Genomic DNA, 22,964 nt, shown 5'->3' on the forward strand with positions numbered 1-22,964 from the left:
AAGCTCTGCTACCTCCAGTCCGACCTCAGTTGCGAAGAAGGTACCCAAGATCAGGCCCATAACAGTTCCTCGAGTTGATAGTATCATCGCAATTGGAGAGACCCTTGTCCAGGGAGTTGGCCCAGTTGCCCACGAGTTCAAGGTCTCTCCCTCTGGTACCCTGCAGATTTACGCAAAGGATTCGGAATCTCACAGGGCAATTAGTCGCAAGTTCACTGAGGTCAGGGTCCCGCTCACGCACCTCTGTCTCAAGGAGGACAGGACGTTGTGGCAAACCTATACAACCCGTGAAGCAGGCTACCCACAAGTGATGCCACTGATGACCACACCAACGACACGCCCAGTCACAATATCTGGTATGTAGATCTTAAGTAGGCTCATAAAAAATAAGGACTGCGCCCAACTGCAATATGCACAGCTGCGCCATCCCCCTGCGCCCACCTCCAGCCTAGCAATGTTCCAATGCAGCCTCAATATCCAAAGCAAGGATCTCAGGAGCAAGACACGCCCCTCGGAATCATCCTCCAAGAACTCCAGCAGTTGATGGCAGCACTAAATGCCGCAGTCACAACTATATAGGTCAGCATCCAGGAGCTGAAGGACGCGCAAGGTCCTCCACAGCTCGGTGTTTCATTAAACGCAAATAATTTCTGCTCACATGCACCGCGGATCGTGGAACGCTCGCAGCATCATACAAAATGCAAAAGAGCTTAAACTGTTTCTGCTTGTCTTAGAAACCCAATTACACGCAGGCCTAGACTTTGCATAGCGTAGTATGTTTCCTAACGCGGGGATTATCCAGCAGGTCGTGCCAGAGGAGGTGCTGCGGTGCTTGTCAAACAGGACTTGATGCACTACCAACTACATCCAGTGACCTCCAGCACAGATGGCTGATATTATCGTGGGGACCCCTTTGAGCGAAATACCTGTATCTACCACGAAACCTTTCCTGGAACCGAGCTGCATTTATGTTCTCTCCTTGATCAGTTTGGTCATAAATTCATTATTGGAGGCGACTTCAATGCAAAGCAGATGCTGCAAGCTGCAAATCGCATGCTGTGGGAAGCTACAGAGCTGCCAGCCGAGGCATTGCGCTAAATTAAGCGCTAACCAACTGATCAGCCCAGGTCCTGGCCACCGGGAGACCCACCCACTTCCCATCCAACGGGCAAAGTAGCTCTTCATGTATAGAATTCTTTATATACAAGGGTATCCCGAACAGTGTATTATCGGTTCGTGAAGAGTATGAACTCTCATTCGACTATCTACCACTCCTTGCAACGGTCACAACGCCTGTCAAAAGGTCCCCTAGAAAGCGCAGGCTTGTCCCTCTTCTGTCAGACATATAACGCTTTAAGGCTGAACTAAACAGCATGATAGATTTAAGCATTTAAATCTTGACAGCCGAGGATGCCAACGCTGCAGTTCACACCCTGTTTGACAAAGTACATGCCGCGGCTGTCGACGCACAAATGTACCCTTACAAGCCAACACACAAGGATGCTTCCGCCCATCGTTGACGGCCTCCTTTCCCTGAAAAGGCGACTATGGAGGGAGTACGTTAGTACCCAGGACCCCAGAATCAATAGGATCTACTGCCTTATGACCAACAGGATCAGGAAGGAGTTGCGCTAAGTTCCCTGTCCGACATCCCGATGTCACCTGGGCCAGATTGCCAATGGACAGAGCCGAAGCCTGCGCCTGCAACCTAGAGTTTCAAGCCGTTTAAGGCCGCATGGCAGGATACAGCAAGACGCGCAAATTTCACTTTTCACAATCACTTTCCAAGAAGTTGAGCAAGAGATAAAAAGCTTTAAAATTAACAACGCCCACGAAGAAGATCGATTGGACAAGCAGACATTCAAGTTACTGGCTTATCGGCGATCGGGTGTGGCACGCAGGTTTCCTCTCGAAGATAAGGGATAACTTAAATCTGCAGCTCTTTAGCATCATGCGAAGTTGCTGACCAAAAGGGCAAGTAAAGCAGGATGGCATAGCCTCTCACCCCACATTTAACAGCCTCTTTACGCACAATATGCCCACGGCCAACGAAATGGCTCTTATTAGTCGGCAGGACCCACTGCTGGCCACGTTTGCTGATGACATGGCAATGCTTGCCAAAAATATATGCGTGTATGAAGCAACGCACATCCTGCATCCTCAAGCCCCTCGAATACTGGACCAGTAGATGCCACATTTCAGTGAACTCTGAAAAATGTGCTACGGTCTCTCATACCCAGCGCAAGACTCCTGCTCCGGACTTTTTCTCCAAGGCGAGCTCTTAAAGCAGGTGCATGACCATTATTATTATCGACTGAAGAAAAAATGTCCTTATCTATAAGATAATCTTTGTCCCTGCGTCCCTAGGCTTACGGTATAGCAGCAAAAACTCAACTAAGCAAACCTTCGCATCATTCAGACCAAGACCTTGCAAACATTTCTGGAGCCGAATGGTATATTCGCAGACGGGACATCACAAAGGACCTTAAGGTTCCAATTATAAGTGACATTGTCAGCGGAGAGTCAACGAGCTACCTGGTCAAGCTCCACAACCACTCTAACGTCCCTTCAAGGAACCTGCTAATGAAACTAAGAAGAAGGAGGCTAAAAGGACCTACCCGATCGCCGCCTTTGGTGTAGCATGCAGACCCCCAACCAAACAAAATAGAATCTAGTCTAAACAAAAATAAACATACATATAAATGTAAATATGCAAACTACGCTAGCTTTTAACCAAAGCTATTGTAAACTATGAACCCACCAATCCTCACTCTGATAAAAGTTGCTAGACTGCGATAATAGCATATCAGATAATAAAAAAAGAATTTTAATTAAAAAAAAAAAAAACTGATAGGATCATCAAAAAGGTTGTTTTATTGAAGTTAATTGGTTTATAGCCAGACTGTTTACTACATCGATTATGCACCACTCTCCTGTTTACATGACATATAAACAGGTTGGTGTTATCTTGGAGAGTCATTGCACTCCACATACAAGAATATTCCACGAAAAAAAAAAAACTCTACTTTGTTGTTACATGCTCCCTACCCTGAAGTAGCATGCCATAAATTGCAAGTTTGTTGGAAAATTATTACTTCATACAGACATTGGAAAGAACGATCTAATTATGTGAGGCAACCAACAGTAGTAAGTGTTCAGAGGAGCGCTAGGGTTCCAAGCAGTACGTCAGGGTCCGCTTAATTAATATAGTAAACCGAAATAGGCTAACTCTTTGTATTTCTCCATCTCCGAGGTAATCCGACGTTCAACCTAACCAATGAATGGACAAATAATAACTAAGTGAATAATTATAAGCAAACTTATAATATCATAAAAAAAAAAATAAATAAATAAACGACTTAAAAAATAAATAAATAATAAAATAAATTTAACTAACAATAGTGATCAACACGGTGACATTGGTAGGTTTTTTGACTAAAAACAAAACAAAAGGATAAAATTAAAAAAAAAATTGCATTTAACAAAATAAAAGGAGAAGAAAAGGGTACAAGGAGGAGCACACGAGAAGGTAAATAACAAGAGTTAAATTCAGCTGACTTCAAGGAAACAGAAGGCGAAACAAGTAAAAGAAAGAAAAAGTGGAGTAAGGTTAATGCCAATTTTTAATACACCAGGCAGGAGAACTTGTGACTTTTGACTTAAGAAATTATGCTGGAAAAGGAAGGCCGCGTTGAGGAGCTTCGAATCGGCCAGGTAGCGTTCCCTAGATAGCGGAGCAAGGATCGATCCATGACGGTCATGACATAGGTGTGCGCAGGTGGGAAAATTCGCCAAGGAGGATCCCAAGTTGTTTAATGTCTATTGTTCACAGGAGCAGCCAGGATTGTTACCGGTGCTAGGAAAAGGATACGGGCAGCGGCGTCGCCCCAACCAGGAGCAGATCGACACCGATACCCATAAGTCGGTTGTAGAATATCGCATTATTGTAGACGAATCTTCGATACAGTGCAAGTGTGCGGATACTAGAAGCTTGCCACTTTTATGTGATCACAGATCACCTAGCACAAAAGTGTCTCAACAAAATCGAGAGATCCTCCGGTAGAATGCACAATGGGCGTTGGAATTTCAGGAGTTCTAGTTTGATGTCCACTACCTATTGGGCAAGCTCAAGGCATCACTGTATCCTTCAGAGACCTGTCAAAGAATCAGGGCAAAGAGCCTACGCTGGACTCAATGGTTCTCTTACGGGAGCATCAACTCTCCGACGCCGCTAAGGCCTTCGCTATGCAGCGAAATTGGCGACCAAATTCGATGGCCTTATCCCAAACATCGTGCGTTTCGAGAAGCCAATCCAACTTAAGAAAGGGGTTTGCGATATATCTCTGTTGTTATAAGCTGCATTGTTAGAACAGGGTAATAACGTTTAAGTAATAGATAAGTTAACAAACAAATCAATTTCGCAGATAGACCCAGAGGGTTTAAATATCTCGGACGATGACTGCAGCGAGAGTACGAAGCCCCGAAAGCTAGCAGTGCTACCCCTGCCAGGCATGCTCCTTTTACGAGCTGTGGTACGAGAAGGAGCCACCTCGCCAGTACGGCCACACGGTCTCCATGGATAGGCTGATACCATAGACTGGCTGGATAGCGTCGCGGTCCTGATGACAGTAGAGGAGACTACCATATTCGTAGAAGGTCCCTATTCGCTGAACCCTCAGCCCTACGTAGAGGAGCGCCCGACTCCCGCCAGCGTCACCTAGAGCAGCGTCCACAGCACCAGACGGTGTTGACAATATGGCGGATTTGGAGGATTCCTATCTTTACAAGGTCGGTGTCGAAGGCCCGACAGAATCGGAGAACCGTTAGAGCATTTCATAATTTTGTTAAACTTATTCTAGGGAATTAATGTGAACAATAGCCATAGACGGAGGTAATCGCTAGCAGTGCTTGGACATGCCTTATGTTATGCCTTGAATGTCTATGGATGTATTTATTTTGGGTGCATTAATATACAAGGATATTGTAACTTCTAGATCTGGGCAGGCTGAGATCAGCACCCCGATCAGTAGCTTCAATACAACCTTACAAAATGAACTGCGTAAAGTAATAGTTATGGAGACGAATATGACAGCAAAAGCAGGAGCATCAACTGTAAATGCACTCAAAGGTGGTCAAAAACGAAAATCACAGAATGTACTTTCATCTTCGGTTATATAGGGGTGTGCAAGTAACTATGTTTGCATGGGCGTAAATATACAAATATTAATGAATATATATATGTATTCACTAACTAATTTTCTGAGTTTTTTTTCGCTGGTCTATCCTAAAAATTTGTATTAACTTGTGTATGCTGTGTACGGATGTTGGCTTTATAGAAAATCAGTATTTATAATTTGATCCTTATGATTATGCAATTTCATTAAATTATGTTAGTATGTTAGAAAAGCCAAATCCCATCCTCTTTGAACCTACCCATGATCAGCTGGTAACAGACAAAGTGTTCAAAGTGTTTATTTTAATATGTTAACATGTATACAAATATTATAATAAGATTTAGAATAAACTCTTTCTACCGAACCAACCTCAGTGCACAACATACATACAAGTTAACCCGATCGCAATTAATAGCGTGATAAATGACTCCATCACGACTGCCTTAATTGGCGGTCAATCGATAAAAATCTCACTCGATTTGTAAATTATAGTAATTAACGCCGCAAAAAGTGAGTGTCAGCAAAAATAACTAACGGACACAAATATCACAGCAAAAGCTGTAATAAATTTGTTCGAATTAAATTTGTTATAAAAACAATTTAAATTGAACTTACATAAAATAAGAACAGTGCTAATGCCTCTGTTGGATCAAAACGTTTTCTTGATCTTCGAGAATCTGATTTGAAGTGGGCGTATGTGGAAATTTGTGATAAGTGTAATAAAGTTGCTGAGCGACATAAACTTGCTTCAATGACAAAGCGTACAGAACAAATTTATCATTAGCTGGACATCCACGGGACACGATGTCAGCAAACGTGCATTTTTAAGATACATGTGTGCATTTGTTAGATAGTGCATTGCAGATAGTCAAGAAAATCAACGATTCAAACCAAAAATGGTCGCTGTGCAACTTGCCAATGAATATGTTCTCGGCCGCTATAATCAGCCTACTCAGTGATTGAGAAGGCGTCAGTTTCTTGACTGGAGCCACTTGAGATTTAGCAGTCAAAAACTAAACGTCAATATTACCATACGTGTGCGTAGAGCACACATACACGCAACAGCCATAAGCAGGTATTGACGCATCACAGAATGTGTGCACTTGTATGTCAGCTTGCAAACAAAATTGGTATTATGATTTTCGAGACAATGATGATTGGTGCCAGCAATCCTTATGGATCGAAAAGTCACAACGCAGTCGAAAGAATAGTCCTCTTGTCTTCAATAAACAACAACTGTTACAGAAGAAACGATAATAGATCATATAAATTCAGCATTATCAAATAATCTTCAGGTGGCTTATTAAAAGGTAAAAGTTATTGACTTTATGTTTTCAAGAATTTGACGGCAAACAAGAAGACTATTTCTTTTGGCGACAGACAGAAATTGACGCCTACAAAATTTTCAAGCCATATTATGAGAGCCTTAACCATTACTAGGCAGTTTAAATTATACGCAACAAAGTACAAGGTGCTGCCAACGCAACGTTGGGTTGTGCGATGTCTTTACTAAAATGTTATGACGTAATCGAAAGAAGCAAACGATTCGTAGCAGTCTTAAACGAAAAATATAAAAGTAAAGCTCTGTCAACATTCAGGTCCGAACTCAAGAAATACCTAAGGGAAGACTAGGAAGAACCTAGTCTCCCTTCAACCAAAATTGCCAATGGCTTTGGCCTTTGCGCAGGTGTAAGAAGTAAGCAACAATTACAATGCATTCGCGGCAAGTTATGCCAAATACAATGAGGAAAACATAAAAGCTCAGTGTCCCCAGAGATGGCGTCAGAACGACCGGCAACAATCCGCTGATAGCTTTAATTCCCAGGGCAAAATCGCACTGTTTTGTAAAAGCGAATCTAATGGTCACAATTCAGGCAATAGTCCGGTCAATAACCAGCCACAACAAACAAGTCTCAAAACAACACGGAACCCATTAAAGTAGAGGCGTCTTTGCGCTACAGACACAATTTTTTACAAAACCAGCAACAAGGTAATCCATGCAGAGAATTAACAATACGACTAAGGGTCAGAAAGAGGCAAGTGAGAGTTATGAATCTGTCGCCCAGACCGACGTCTTCGGAACGGAAAACGATTTGCCCGACATAGAATCCTGTAATTTTTTAAGAGATCCATCCCCAATTCCCCTTCATCAAATAAAACAGTAGCAGGACAAGCCATAAGGTTCCTTATCGACAGCGGGTCTTCCAAAATTTATAATTAGCCGCTTCCAGGGCTGGCAAACTATGCGCTCATCGAAAAACCCACAACAATTCTATTAATTTATTTAATGTTAAAACTTATTTTTTCATCCTACAAAACTTAAAAGAGTTCAACGGAAATATCGGCCTTGATATTTAAAAAATCTAAATGCAAACATCGATCTAACAAAAAACTCGATTGATCATGAACATGGCCCAGAACCAATCAAATTTATCAAATGACCTAATGTAAATTTAACAAAGATCGGTGATGACTAACCACACCCTCCTTTCAAAGATACAAAGAAATCAAGCACTGACCAGAAGCATTTTTGGACCACTAAGTAGTTTTGCCGAAAAATAGTAATACTGTAGACACTATCCACACAGACAGGGAACCATTGCCGAGTTTTTTAATGCAGAAGTCAAACTACTAAACTAAGTCAGTCCAGATCACCACATAACACCCTACTGAGCTGTCGACAAAAAAGGATAGAAATGAATATTAGGAAACTAAATCAATAAACCGTAGACGACAAATACCTCATATCCACAATTGTTGCGTCCACGTGAATGACGTAATCAAATTCCCTTCAAAATATTTAGGCAATCAGGAACTTTCACCCTCGAAGTATTTTGCATGACCTCATATCCTTTTTGGGTCTATCTTGCTACTAAAGGTTGTTTCTGCAAACCCTGTTCAACATGGACTCGTAAAGAATCGGTCAACTACGACCACTCTGCCTGAATTTACTTCCTTGTTAAAAACGCTATGCAACGTTGGTGTTCGGCCAATCAACTGCATCTAAATTTTTCAAAGTGTATGTTTATGACCTCCAATCGAACATCAACTTATCTTGTCAGTTATACAGTCGAAAATACTCCATACTAACAGTCAAGGATCTAGGCGTTCTTTTTGATTCTAAACTCTGCTTAGATTTTCATTTAAATACCATCGTTAATGAGGCCAAAGGTATAATTGGGTTCATTAAACTTTAGTCTAAAGATTTTAGGAATCCTTTCATAACCAAACTCATATAAATTTCTCCTGTTCGCCCTATCCTTGAATAATGCTCTTGCAGCTGGTCTCCGCAGGAACGTATTGAATCTGTTCAGAGGCAATTTCAGCTTTTTGCTGAAATTGGGACCTGTATTTTCGGTTCCCACCCTACTCCACCAGGCCTCTTCTTCTTGAGCTTCCTTCGTACAATTCTCGGTGTTGTCTTTTAACATAAGCTAATTGTTGGCGATTGTATTTTTCTTTTCTGCTAGGGCGTCTTCAATTCTCTGTTCCGTCTAGACCTACCAGGAATTGTCACCCGTATTCCTACTTATGTGCACAACCGATTACGCTATGCACAATCCTCTTTGCGTGCTATGTAAAAATTATAATAGTTTGCATCATGTTTTCTGTACCGAACTACCCCTACCCCTTATAAAATCGTTGCTTTCACAATATCTTTCGGAACTCACTGACCGTTCCCAGCTATGAGTAGTGCATAGATTTTCGGGCAGGGTTCTCAGTTGAGAGTGATTGACGTGTTTTACTTGTGCTCCAAGATTTTTATATGTTTTTGCGCATTAATCCTGCTTTTTGTTTATAAATTTTGCATTTTTGGTGATTTATTTAATAAGCTTTTATAAATTGTGCAAAATGTTATCTGTTGTGCAGCGTAAGTCTGTTAATTATTTTGTTAGTTTGTGCGTGTGCTCGCTGCTGCATATTTCTGCATGTGCATCGCGCTCTCGCTAATTTTTGCTAATGCTTTTCGCTCTAAACAATTTGTTTATGTACGAATAATTGTTTTTTGAGTGTTTACTTCCTCAATTTTTGGGCATTCTCGTTTTGCTCTGCGGTCTCGCAACTTGCATATGCAAATAATAATGATGTCGTGCTGTAAGAAACCATGCACGTTCAAGCAAGCTGATGATTCTGCACTGCCGCAATCTGTTAATTGCTAGCTGTGTGAGAATATGATGCATGCTAAATGTGCAGGTCTCACTGGGCGTGATTGCGACAAGATCGCTGCAACTGCCAAGAAGGGCTGCGGCGGCTTACTTTGATCGTGCCCAGAATGTTTAATTCTGTGAGAAATCAATTCTTACAATTGAATAATGTGGCTAAGCAACTCTCGAGTAAAATTGACTCGAGTTTTGAGTTACTTGGCAAATACAAATTCGAGTCTCCAACCAATCGCCGGTTGGAGCCTCAACTATTGCAATTGCCCTCTACGTCTGTTCAGACTTGGATTTATCTCCAATGTTGTCTTCATCGCCTTCTCCAAGCGACTGCCCAATTACCCCTGTTTCAACCCCGGTAGTAGTCCCGGTAGAGCCCGTACCTGATCCCGTCCCAGTTATCCAAACTGCCTCAGCCCCGTCAGCTGCTGGCCGCTAAGGTAGACCTGCGCGCAATCTTGCCCAGATTGTTAAAAACAATCATGATGCCTCTTTAGCTCCTTCAACTCCTGTATCAACCTGCAGCCCCATCAGCGCCTACTCTAACCGTTGTTCCTCCTCGTAGGCAAGATTTTGTGTCTCGACTGTCGTCGGACACCACTTCTGAGTCATTGAGAGCCTATATTGCTAGCAAATCTTCTGCTAGCGTGTCAATAACCAACTTTAATTTCTCCACCCCTCGTGAAATATCATCAATCAAAATAAATGTTTCACATGATATGTTCCCAATCATTTGTTATTTCAAATTTTGGCCTCCACACATGATTCACGAGTTGATGCCTAAAATGCGTAACCAGCCTGTCACCCTTTTAGTCCCCTCAATACAGAGTACCATTTTTGCCCCAAAAAAAAAATCTTTATTCATCATCAGCATGTCAGAGGTCTCATTTCAAAGCTTATATCTTTTCATGGCCTGCACTTCCTTCGAGTCCGATATAATAGCATTTTCAGAAACATGTTTAAATTCAACCATATCTGATTTTGAGCTTTTTTCGAATAACTTTATTTTGCATAGAAATGATCGGCCGACTCGTGGAGGTGGGGTGTTAATTGCTGTTAAAGCCACTCTCCAGTCTGAACTTTTCTGTTTTAGTACGCCTACTGACGCTGAGATTGTCTCAGTTAAGGTGTCTTTTCCTACACGGAATATCTATATTAAATGCTCTTATGTCCCTCCTTCTTCTGATATTCAAGTTTATATGAAACATATTACTTGTATTAAAGAAGTTTCTTCACACGTGCGTGATAATGATCTATTTATGATGTTGGGTGATTTTAATTTGCCGAACATCTCTTGGTCATTATTCACTGCCGAAAATTATCAGCACAGCACGATTTTATAGATTAGCATGCTTGAGTTTTCGTTGTTACCAATCAATTTAATTCCTAATCATTTGAATAGAACACTTGACCTTGTATTTGTTAACGACTACCTTATTTCTAATGTGTCAAGGTCCCCTTCTTTATCTATTCCTGAGGATGTATATCATCCTACTTTAGAGATTGCAATACTCAATTATAATCCTCTCATTTCGTGTTCATCAGCCATTAAGCCCCACCGTTGCTTTCGCAAAGGAAATTATTCATTGCTGAATCAGCTTATTTATGCAACCGATTGGTCTTTCTTATATGACTCGGTTGATATGAATAGTGGCATCAATTTTTTTTATAACACCCTAAACTCCCTCTTAGATGTGTGTATTCCTAAGTCAATTCCTTCGACTACTTTTTACTCCCAGATTATCACATCTAAAAAATGTAAAATCAAAATATTTTAAAAAGTTTAAAATGTCTGGTTCGTGTACAGACTTGGTTAAATATTCCATAGCCATGTCGAACTTCTTTCTTCTGAATTCCCAATGCTATGAGAATTATCTATCTCGTTGTAAAAGGCAATTTGCCCTAAATCCAAGACAGTTTTATAATTTTGTAAATTTGAAGCGTAGATCTTCAAGTTTGCCATCTTATTTTTCTCTCGGGATGGATAAACCTAGCAATGACTCTGATTCTGCTAACCTCTTTGCAAATTTTTTCCAATCAAATTACGCTTCGGTCTTTCCTAATACTAATTTCTTACACTTATACTATTTCTTCCTCTAGTTCTATACCTCCTCCCAATATTTCACAATTCTCTTTCCTATAAGTTATAAACTCTTTAAAATCTTCTTACTCTCCTGGGCCGGACAATATTCCTAGTTGTCTACTAAAGGAGTGTAGTTCTTCCCTTCTTTATCCATTGCTAAAGCTTTTTAATTTATCCCTTGAATCTTCTGTCTTTCCATCTCTTTAGAAAGAATCTTATATCATTCCTATCCACAAGAAAGGTGGGAAGTCTGATATGCAAAATTAGAGGGGCATTACAAAACTGTCCGCTATTCCTAAATCATTTGAAAAAATAATCACTTCGAAATTGCAGCATTTTTGTAAATCAGTTGTTTCCCCTGTTTAACATGGATTCGTAAAGAATCGGTCAACTACGACCAATCTGCTTGAGTTTACTTCCTTGGTAAATGATGCTTTCCTTTCGAAAATGCAAACTGATCTCATTTACACTGACTTCAGTAAGGCGTTTGACTCTGTGCACCATGACACTTGACTTTTTAAACTTGACCGAATAGGTTTCCCTCCGTCTCTTTTGCTTTGGATTAATTTTTATTTAAAAGGTAGGACCCAAAGAGTAATACTAAGGCTTACTACCTCTAAACAGGCTCACGTTACTTCTGGTGTTCCTCAAGGTAGTCATCTTGGATCTTTACTTTTTATACCCTGAACCCATTGAAAATGGGTAAAAGGGTATATTGTATTTGTGCAACATGCAAATGTATGTAACAGGCAGAAGGAAGCATATACGACCCCATAAAGTATATATATTCTTGATCAGCATCAATAGTCGAGTCGATCAAGCCATGTCCGTATGTCTGTCCGTCCGTCCGTATGTATGAACGCAAGGATCTTAGAACCTATAAGAGCTAGAGACTTGAAATTTTAGATGTAGATGCTCCTAGTTCCCGCGTAGATTGTTTGTTTCCGATAATCGATAACTTACTCCGTTTCCAAGCAATCGATAAAAATCGATATCGACATTCTGTTTTTTTTTTTAGCAAATTGGGTAAATAATAAGAGCTAGAGCCACCAAACATGATATATTGCTTCTAGAATATTTTAGATATTTCAAGTATCTTACATTTCATACCTATCGCCACCTCCCCGCTACCACCGCAGAGCTATAAATTAAGTTAATAACCCAACTTTTATTGCCAACCAATTTTAACCACAATTTAAATGCAATTGACTTTTTCAGAATACTCAAATATTCAATGGTACAATAAGATATACTGTAGAAAATTTTATAAAGATCGGTTAAGATAAACCAAAGTTATATGCAACTGCGCAATTGAATGGGGAGCAGCTGTAAGAATTTCTGTGCACATGTACACACACACACATCCATGCGCGTCTACTTCGCATTCTAACAGCATGGTAATTTCTGTAATGCTATTTTTGTTCCTTTTTTATCATAGGTACTTAATTATTGGTGTGGCTGCTGAATAGAGGCATATCAAGTAGTGCGGTATGTCGCGAGTTCGAGCCCTACTGGGGAAAGTATTTTTTTTTTGCTGGTGTGACTGTTGAGTAGAGTCGATGTCAAGTAATGCGGTCACTTGCCAGTTCGAACCCTGCCAAGGGCTTTTTTTTTTTTTTTTTTTTTTTGTGTTGGAATAAGAGGGTTCAGGGTATTTCAAGTCGGGAGCTCCCGACTAGAACCTCTTACCTGTTACTCCTTTTATAAATGATCTCCCCTCTGTTATATCACATGCCCGTGAACTCATGTATGCGGACGATGTGAAACTTATTTTATCATACAATAATCCCCTACATCATTCTCGTCTACAAGACGATTTCAACGCTATGCAACTTTGGTGTTCGGCCAATCAATTGCATCTGAAAAGTTCAAAGTGTATGTTTATGACATTTAATAGTACTACACCTTATCTTGTCAGTTGTACAACCGACAATATCCCTTTGCATCGTATACTAACAGTTAAGGATCTAGGCGTTCTTTTTGATTCTAAACCCTGTTTCAATCTTCACATAGATACTATCGTTAATGAGTATTTGGATTGGATTCACTAAACGATGGTCTAAAGAGTTTAACGATCCTTTTAAAACGAATCTTCTGTACTTCTTTCTTGTTCGCCCTATCCTTGAACACTGCTCTTGTATCTGGTCTCCGCAGTATAACAATAGCCAGGATCGTATTGAATCTGTTCAGAAGCAATTTCTGCTTTTTACCTTACGAGGTTTAAATTGGGACCCTAATCTACGGTTGCCATACTACTCCAGCCGGCTGCTTCTTCTTAACCTTCCGTCGTTAACCAACCGTAGGACAATTCTCGGTGTTGTCCTTCTACATAAGTTGATTATTGGCAACATAGAGTCTCAATTCTCTGTTCCGGCTAGACCAATCAGAAATTATCGCCCCTACGTGCACAAAGATTATAATAGTTTTCATCACGTTTTCTCTACCACACTTTCTCTACCCCTAATAAAATCGTTGCTTTCAGGATACCTTCGGGAAGACACTGACTATTCCCAGCTATGAGCCGGGGCATAGCTTGCTGGACAGGCTGTAAATTTTCCCCCACCGGGTCGGTTATTTCCCATTACTTTTCTCTGTCCTATATACTTAACACTCTTTATATCTAGCTTACATTTCTTTACTTTATACTTCTTACTTTCTTTTTTCCTATTTTTCCTATTTATTGTATTTTCTTAATTAATATAGCAAATCGAGATTATTTGTAATTTTACTTAAGAACACTTTTTTCCTACTTACACATTTCTGCTTAGATGTAGGCTCTAATAGCGTCACTGGCTCTAATAGCGTCACCTCCATCAGTCGGTGATGCTATTTAGAAATGTATGTTCTCTAACTAGGCTTTAAGAATATAATTTCATTATCTATTGTATAATCTATTGAATAATGAGGAAGACACTCGTTTATAAATCAAATTACCTCATTTATAAATTCTTTCTTTCTTTTTTATTATTTATTGTATTTTCTTAAAAAAATAGTAAATTAAGATTATTGTTAATTTTTATTGAGGAACACTATTTTCTGTACTAACGCACTTTTTAGCTGTAGGCTCTAATATTGTCACTGCCAAAATTAGCTGGGAAAAGGGGCATAGTTGGCCGGACGTGCAAATAAAATACCTCCATGGGTCGATGATCCCATTAGAAAATTATGCATTCTAATCAGGCTTTCAGCATTTAATTTGGATACTCTAAACCCATTAAAAATGGGTAAAAGGTTATAATGTATTTGTATGTAACAGGCAGAGAGAAGCGTCTTCGAACCCATAAACTATATACATTCTTCATCAGCATCAATAGCCGAGTCGATCTAGCCATGTCTGTCTGTCTGTGCGCTCGGCTGTCCATCCGTCAGTCCTTCTGTCCGTTTGTATGAATCTCAGAACCTATAAGAGCTAGAGACTTGACTTAAATGTAGGTCCTCATATTCGATAGCTTGCCAAGTTTTCAAGTAAAAGTTGGTATCGAAATTCTGTTTTTTTGGGCAAATATATTAGGTTTTTAGAGCTAGCTAAACATGTAGCTTTTAAAATAGTATAAATATATCAAGTATATTTCATTTTATAGCTATCGCTTCTTTTCCGCTACCACCACATAGCTGTAAATTAAGTAAATAAGCCAATTTGTTTTGTTCGCCAATTAAAGCCACAATTGTACTGTTGAAAAGTTTTATCAAAATTGGTTCAGAAACGTAAAGTTATTAAAAAAAAAAAAATGGGTTTTGGTGGCCTGTATCTGTATATGTGTACACATACTCATTCATGCGTGTCTTCTTTGAATTCTATCAGCAACATTGGTATTGCGATTGTATTGTGCTGCTATTTTTATCCGTATTTCTCTCATAAGGACTCAATTATTGGCGTGGCTGTAGACTACAGGCGGCAGCAATTAATGCGGTCTGTTGCGAGTTCGCGCCCTACCGAGGGAACTACTTTAAAAAAAATTTTTTTTTTTTTGCTAAAGCAAACGAGTGCGAAGCGCAAGCTACATTTGGTGTTGGTAGAAGAGGGTTCAGAGTATTTCCTAGCCGGGAACTTCCGACCAGAGCCTCTTACTTAAAGATAAATTTAAAAAAAAAAAGTTCCCTTGGCAGAGTTCGAACTTGCAACTGGCCGCATTACTGCTGCGGACTCTACTCAACAGCCACACCAGCCTAAAAAAGAAAAACATAGTTCCCTCGCTAGGGTTCGAGCTCGCAACAGGAGACTCTAGCTCTTGTTTTTTATATAACAGGATTTCGATTTTTATAGATTACTTGGAAACGAGACAAGTTATCGAATATCGGAAACAAACTCGAGCTGCGCGGGCACTAGGAGGACCTACAGCCAATTTGAAGTCTATGGCTCTTATAAGTTCTGAGATGCTTGCGTTCATACATACGAACAGACGGACGGACAGACAGACGGACATGACTAGATCGACTCGGCTGTTGATGCTGATCAAGTAAATATATACTTTATGGAGTCGGAGATGCTTCCTTCTGCCATTTGCACAAATACATTATACCCTTTTTACCCTTTTTCAATGGGTTCAGGGTATAAATAAACTAAAGGCGTTTATTCGTAAGGTTATTTTACAGCCCGTAGACCATTTAGATTGTGGATCACTCTTAGTTCCAAAATATGGGGAGACTACAAGTATCAATTACCACGGGAAGTGAGCGATGGTGAACTATTCACCAAGACGATTAAAACGAGTTAATTGCGTCGAATTGCTTTTGTTGGTCGTCATTATTGATGGAACCAAGAGAATCATGTTCGGTTACCCAGCCTCTGATGACAAATGAAATGTGTGCTTTAGAAGTACGCAAAACGTCTATTCGACTGGCAGCTATGGTAGACCGACCAAAACGTCTATTCGACTAGCAGCTATGGTAGACCGACCAAAACGTCTATTCGACGAGCAGCTATGGTAGACCGACCACCTATCTTGCCAATTATCGACAGTTTTTTATCGCATGCCATCCGCTTCATTCGTCTTATACAAAATAATGAAAACCGAGCACTAGAATTTAACAGAATATACACTCACTCGAAAGGAAATAAGCTTTCGAGAAAATATTTGAAGTTATCCAACAAATTTAATTTAAGTCGTTGTTGCGAATAGGATACGTCCTCCTAAAGTAAATGTTTCTTTTTCGTACAAAGGCAAGCTTCCGCTACTTCTGAATAAATTCGCTAGAAGCTGTATTGAATACCTGCATATGACGAATTTTTAGCCTAAGAGATCTAGTGAGTTTACTTCATGAACTACTGTAGCTAATTAAAGCTCAAGAGGTCAGTCGTCAGACAGTTGGATCACGCATCCGTTGTTTTAAGTGCAAACTTCTTCTGCTTACACAAATTATGGGAAATTTTGCAGATCAACTGCGAACGCTCTGGTCTAATTGGCACCACCTTTCAAATGCATGGAAAGCCATCGCATAAGAAATATGTGGCATTATTTAACTGGTTCGCCTCCAAAGAACTAATATCCAATTTATCCACTAATAAATTTTTAATGGCGAGGAGTCCGAGACGAATTTCGTCGGAGAAAGTCGTCAGTTTCTGCAGTGGTTATTTTGAATCGAGAAGCGGACAACTCGCGAATTTTCAACAAAAAGAGGTAACAAATTTGCGCTTATACCGCCTCCGCAATTCGATGGCCTGCGGGATGTAGCGTCATGACTGCACCTACTCCAACGGACGGTAGGCAGCCTGCCACTAGAGCGCGAGGACTCTAGAGACGATAAGAGGCAATCTAAGAGAATAGAGGACCCCAGACCATCAGGATCTCACATGCTTGAATCGTTGGCAACTGTCTCGTCACTCAAGCAACAGTTCTAGCGCGATGGTCAAGGGAATATGGTCAGGGACTCCCAACGCTGAGCGAGTGGCACGAGTGGCCGGCCCAGCAGTGGCAAGAGAGAGACATCCTGCATCCAATGGTCAAGCTGAAAACTTTGTTGAACTGTAAAAAATCTTTAAAGAATACATTTTTTTTTTAACATAATTATTTAGTTTACTTAAAATCTGAACGGGTTTTGGGCAATAATTATATGTTTTCTGCAAGCGTTGGCAGCTAAGTTTTAAGTATTACGTGTATCTATATGTTTGTTAAGTGTAGGGGGAGCAGTGGAATGTGTGGAGTTAGACTCTTTGTGGGAGGTCAAGTGGGTGCTTCCTTTTGAGCCGTCTTGTTGTTGAGCTGTTGTCTAACAGGATAGTGGCAAGATTATTGGGTGGCCTAGTCTGGCGATGTAGCGATCACTCAGCTTGTCAATAGCCTCTTTTACCCAAGGAATATTTAGCGGGCCGTGAATTACCTTGTTTTCATGATAGGTATGCGCGTTGAATAAAATACGCACAGTTTTATTTCGAAACCGCTAAATAATGCTCAGGTTGTTCTTGCTGGCGGTACCCCTAAGATGGATGCCGTAAGTCCATGTTGGCATAATAATTGATTTATAAACTAAAGGCTTGACGCGAAGCTTCTATTTGGACTGCCTGCCGATCAGCCAGTAATATTTTTTCAAGTTGCTTTCAGCCTCATTTCCATCTAGGAAAACTGGCGGTCAGTTACCTTAGCGCAGAAGGTGGCATGGGTGGACTTTTCCTGTTTGATCGAGATGTTATACCTTTTCAGCCAGCTGTCCAGGGAGTCCAATTGACGCTGCATAATGGAGAACGCGTACTGCGGTGTGTTGGCCATTGTAAGAATAGCAGCATCATCCGCGTACGTGGCGACCAAGAGGCTCTGATTCGGGCTGCCAGGCATGTCGGCTGTGTACACCGTGTATAACAGTGGTCCCAGTGCGCTGCGGCTCTGATGTTCTTTATAGACGAGATAGCATCACCACACTTTGTGGAAAACTGTCTGCAAGAAATGTAGCATTTAAGAAATTCGAAGTAGGATGCTGGTAAGCTCGCCTTAATTTTATGCAGTAGACCGGGGTGCTAAACCCTATCAAAGGCTTACCTCACGTCGAGCATGACCGCATAGCGATACTTCTTTTCTTCGAATGATTGCATTATTCGCTCTACTATCCTATGGCACTGTTCCGGTGTTCCGTGGAGGCGCCTGAGGCTCAACTGATGGTCTGGGATAAAACAAGCCTCGTTCAATACTGGCAGCACTCTGCGTAAAAAAACTCTTTCGAGCAATTTAGAGAGTAGCCAGTATGCTTATGGGACGATAGGAGGAGAGATAGGCCTCAGGTTTACCAGGCTTTGGTATAAAAATTACCTCAGCTCGTTACCACCGGGAAAGGAAAAATGCCAATCTCAAAACATCGCTTAAAAACGTTGGTCAGCAACTGAATTAAATTTTTATGCAGCATTTTTATCGCCTTTGCGTCGATGCCATCGTGACCAGGCGCCTTTTTTAGGTTGAGTAGAGCAACCTCATTTTAATCTCGTCCAGGGATGCTGATGCGATCCGTGTGTCGCCCACACTTGGTATCTTCAAGAAACGGCTAGTGTCCGATTTGTCCGCCAATGAGTAGCGATCAATCGGCATGAATGAGTCATGAAGGTGCTCTGCAAATGCATCTACTCTATCTTGGTCTGATTGGCACCAGTCCCCGTTTGCTTTTCGGACAACAGCTGTCCTTCCCCCGGTCGTTTAATATGGCGTGTGACCTGCCATAAGCTATTTAATGGTTCGAGATCCTTGAGGAACCTATCAAGGGCGCTCTTCCTCAAGTTTTACAGTAGCTCCCTTAAGCGTTTTGTGGATCTGTTGAAGAGGTTTTTATCCCATGAGCTGCGGATAGGAACCCAACTACGCCTGAGTCGCCCCTTTTCCGCAACGAGAGTGGCTACCTCAGAAGTCCATAGATAAATGTCTCTTGCTGGCGTTCCAGGGTTGAAGCTATTTCTCGTGGTAACTAGCTCGTTGTCCTTAACAGTATACCTGGATGGTAGATATGCAGCCGCAATTGTTAGGTCGCCGAGCGGGCTGGGTAGCATGACCTGGGCACACTGCACCCAATCTTGTTTGTATACTGGCAGTTCAATATATTTAATCCCTTTTTTGATAAGCATTGCAGCTCCACCTCGGGCTCTACCGTTTGGGGGGTTGGTGTAAATAATATCAAAGCCATTGATGGAGAAGTACGATCTCTGGGGGAAGTGAGATTCTGATATTAGGAGTATATCTCTGTTGGTGGTCTTCACAAAGTGTTTGCCCGCTGGCCTGCTTTTGCACAGACAGTTCGCACTCTACATGGTGAGGTTCAGCCTTACTTGCATAGCTTACCAACAGCAGTGGCTAGCATTTTCGTCATCAGGCTAAATATTTTCTCCATCATTTGTTCCATCGTCAACTCCAATCGGGAGCTCCCACTTATAAACGGCGCAGCCTTAATATGAAGCAGCATAGTCGCCTCCACTGGGTACGCAGTACGCCGGTAACTTTTTACTTTTAGTGAAGTCTGCTAAACTGTGTTTATCGCCTCACTTGACGCATCTATGTTCAAGACGGCAAAAAAACCCTTGACAAAAAATTAAATAAAAAATTCCACGATAGAACAGAATAGTGATTTTTATTTTCTGCTCCATACGTTTAAAAATAGTTACATTTTAAATTTTCTTTCCTTAAGCTTTAATAACTTCGAGATCCTTGTGTTAATACATACTGACGGACCGACAATACATACATATTTCATTCCCATACCTAAATTTTTGTATATTAAGAAGTTTTATATGGAAGTACAAGAAAGTTTTTCGATATTCAGTGTACCAATAATATCTTCGAACAGCGATTAAAATATTCTTTGGTAACGAAAATAACTTTGTTGCAGAAAATTAACAAAGAAAGTTTAACTGCAGTTTTCTTTATCTATTTATTTACTTTATTTCACAACAAAAAAAATATTCAATATTTTGAATAATATAAAAGTCATGAAGAAACAAGTAAGCGGTTCTAGTCGGGAGCTCCCGGCTAGGGGATACCCTGAACCCTCTTCTTTCAATATCAAATGAATATATATATTCTATTTTAGAAGCTATATGTCAAGTTTGGTGACTCTAGCTCTTATTATTTACCAAAATTGCCCAAAAAACAGGATATCGATATCGATTTTTATTGATTGCTTGGAAACGGAGCAAGCTATCGATTATCGGAAACAAACTCGATCTGCGCGGCCACTTTGAGCACCTATATATCTAGCTCTTATAGGTTCTGAGATCCTTGCGTTCAAACATACAGACGGACGGACGGAAAGACAGGCGGACATGGCTAGATCGACTCGGCTATTGATGCTAATCAAGAATATATATACTTTATGGGGTCGGAGATGCTTCCTTCTGCCTGTTATATACATTTGGATTTTGCACAAATACAATATACCCCTATACCCATTTATAGTGGGTTCAGGGTATAAAAATGGCACGTTTTTGCCTCCAATAAAAGGTTCGTACACTTAAACTAATTACCTTAGAATTATTCTTAATAGGTAAATAACTTAAAACTAATATTTGGTAGGGTATCCTCTATTTTAATGACTGTCTTAAGCCGATTTTACATGGACAAAACCAGTTTTTCGGCACCTACTACGGCTTTTCTAACTTTCTCGGGGTGCACTTGCTTCTGACTGGATCGAAGAAGCTCAAAACTTATATTATGTGCAGTTATAAATGCATCCGTGGCAACCATTCGCTTATTAGCTAACCAATTGCTGTTGCCAAACTTTGTGGGCGGCCAGATTTAGACTTAATTTTCACACGCCCTTCATATTTGAACCGACCAATTACAAATTGTACCGTGGAACGACCTCGACATATCATTTTCGCAATTTCTCCATAAGATTTTTGTTGCTTCACGTGCATATTTAAAATTATCCGACGTTCCGCAATGCTTAAATATTTTTCAGCCATACCCACATATTAAACAATTTAATAAAAAATTCTTTGAAACCTGCTTCCAAGATGTGCCAAAAATGCCTATGTACACATTCAAAAACCACAATAACCATTTTTGCATTTTGTATGCAGCTTAAGTGCTAGAATAGTATGGTGTACAAAGATAATTTTGGAACCAAAAAACATGTCTTTTTTGTTTTTTTCCTTAAAACTCTAATATTATTAATGAGAAAGGTAGGCTATCTTCGGTACGCCGAAGATCTAAAACCCTTATAGTGCTTTGCCCGTATCTAAGAAGCACAGGGAAAATAGTTAATGCCGAGTTAGGTCAAGATATCTTAATAAGCAAACAAGGTTTTTAATCAAAAACCTAGTTTTCGACCCTATGGCAGATATATGATATATTTGTACAAATTTTTTTTTCATACTACAACTTAATTTTCGGCCGATTGTTCCTATGGCAGCTATTTGATATAGTGGTCCGATCTCAATAGGATTTTGCATATATATGAGGAGCATACTAATAATAAAAAATGCCGAGTTTGGTCAAGATATCTTGATAAACAAAATTTGTTTCCATACAACAACTAAATTTTCCACCGATCGTTCCTATGGCAGCAATATGATATAGTGGTCCGATCCAGTTGGTTGTGACATATGTGCTGCGTGCAACAGAAAGAGAGACTTCTGCAGAGTTTCATAAAAAAGGCTTTAAGACTGAGGGACTAGTTCGCATAGAAATATACAGGCGGACAGACCTACATGGCTATATCGACACTGCTGTTGATACTGATCAAGAGTATATATACTTTATGGGGTCGGAGATTTCTCCTTCTATGCGTTACACATTTCACAACAAAATTATAAATTATAACCCTTTGCAAGGGTTTATAATTATTGAATATATTTTTGTTGTGAAATAAAGTTAATTAATAGATAAAGAAAACTGCATCTAAACTTTTTTTGTTGCACTTCTGCAACTAAGTTATTTTCGTTACCAAAGAATATTTTAATCGCTGTAGGAAGACATCATTGGTACACAGGATGTATATTTTTTTTGGGTAAATTTTTTAAAATGTAAAAAATGTAATTGTAATAAAAATGTGCTTCATGTTATGTAGTGCTGTAAATCTAGTTATTCAAGGCAAAATAGTTATTTTATATTCTCTACTTTATACCCTATAAGAATGTGGCAGTTTGTTGTGTTAGTAGGGGACTCACCTCCTTGATCATCAAGGGCTACAAGTGTACGTATTCCTGCCTCCTTGCTCTGGTGTGCAGCAAAATGCAATGTAAATAGTTTGTAAAAGTGTATAGATAAGTGTTAATAATGTATAAGTATATATATATTTATTAATTTGTAAGTATGTTGGAATTAGTATTTATATCAGATAATAACAGTATAAATAACTTAAATGAATTGAGAAATTATAAAAACAATGTTGCATAACTAGATCCATATTGTTTTTACGCGCGCATCGAGTAATAAATACACAGGGAGGCCTTTTGGATCAAAAGCTCTTTTTCAAAATAGCTGATGCAAGATACCGAGATTGCAAACACAAATCGCAAATACAAAACCCGGCTGTCTACAGCTGTTTCTGCCGTTGCCCAAAATTCAATGACAACTTCAGAACATTTTCCATTAAAAACAGCAACAACGAATTATCAAAATAATCGATTTTGAAAAAGCA

At 40.0% G+C, this 22,964-nt stretch overlaps 1 protein-coding gene across 3 annotated transcripts in view; it reads right to left on the reverse strand.

Moving 5' to 3' along the window:
• LOC115760392 (synaptosomal-associated protein 25) overlaps nucleotides 1-22,964 on the reverse strand; it is a 298,733-nt gene that overhangs the window by 167,250 nt on the left and 108,519 nt on the right. For 2 of the 3 annotated variants that reach the window (XM_030701690.1, XM_030701689.1), the window contains exon 4: nucleotides 22,492-22,540. The exons of the other annotated variant lie outside the window; for it this stretch is intronic. In XM_030701690.1, the coding sequence (XP_030557550.1) occupies nucleotides 22,492-22,540 (49 nt within the window). The remainder of the gene's footprint in view (nucleotides 1-22,491; nucleotides 22,541-22,964) is intronic. 3 annotated transcript variants of the gene reach the window in all.

This window comes from Drosophila novamexicana, unplaced genomic scaffold (assembly GCF_003285875.2).
Source record: "Drosophila novamexicana strain 15010-1031.04,08,12 unplaced genomic scaffold, DnovRS2.1 tig00000434-arrow-pilon, whole genome shotgun sequence".
NCBI lineage: Eukaryota > Metazoa > Arthropoda > Insecta > Diptera > Drosophilidae > Drosophila > Drosophila novamexicana.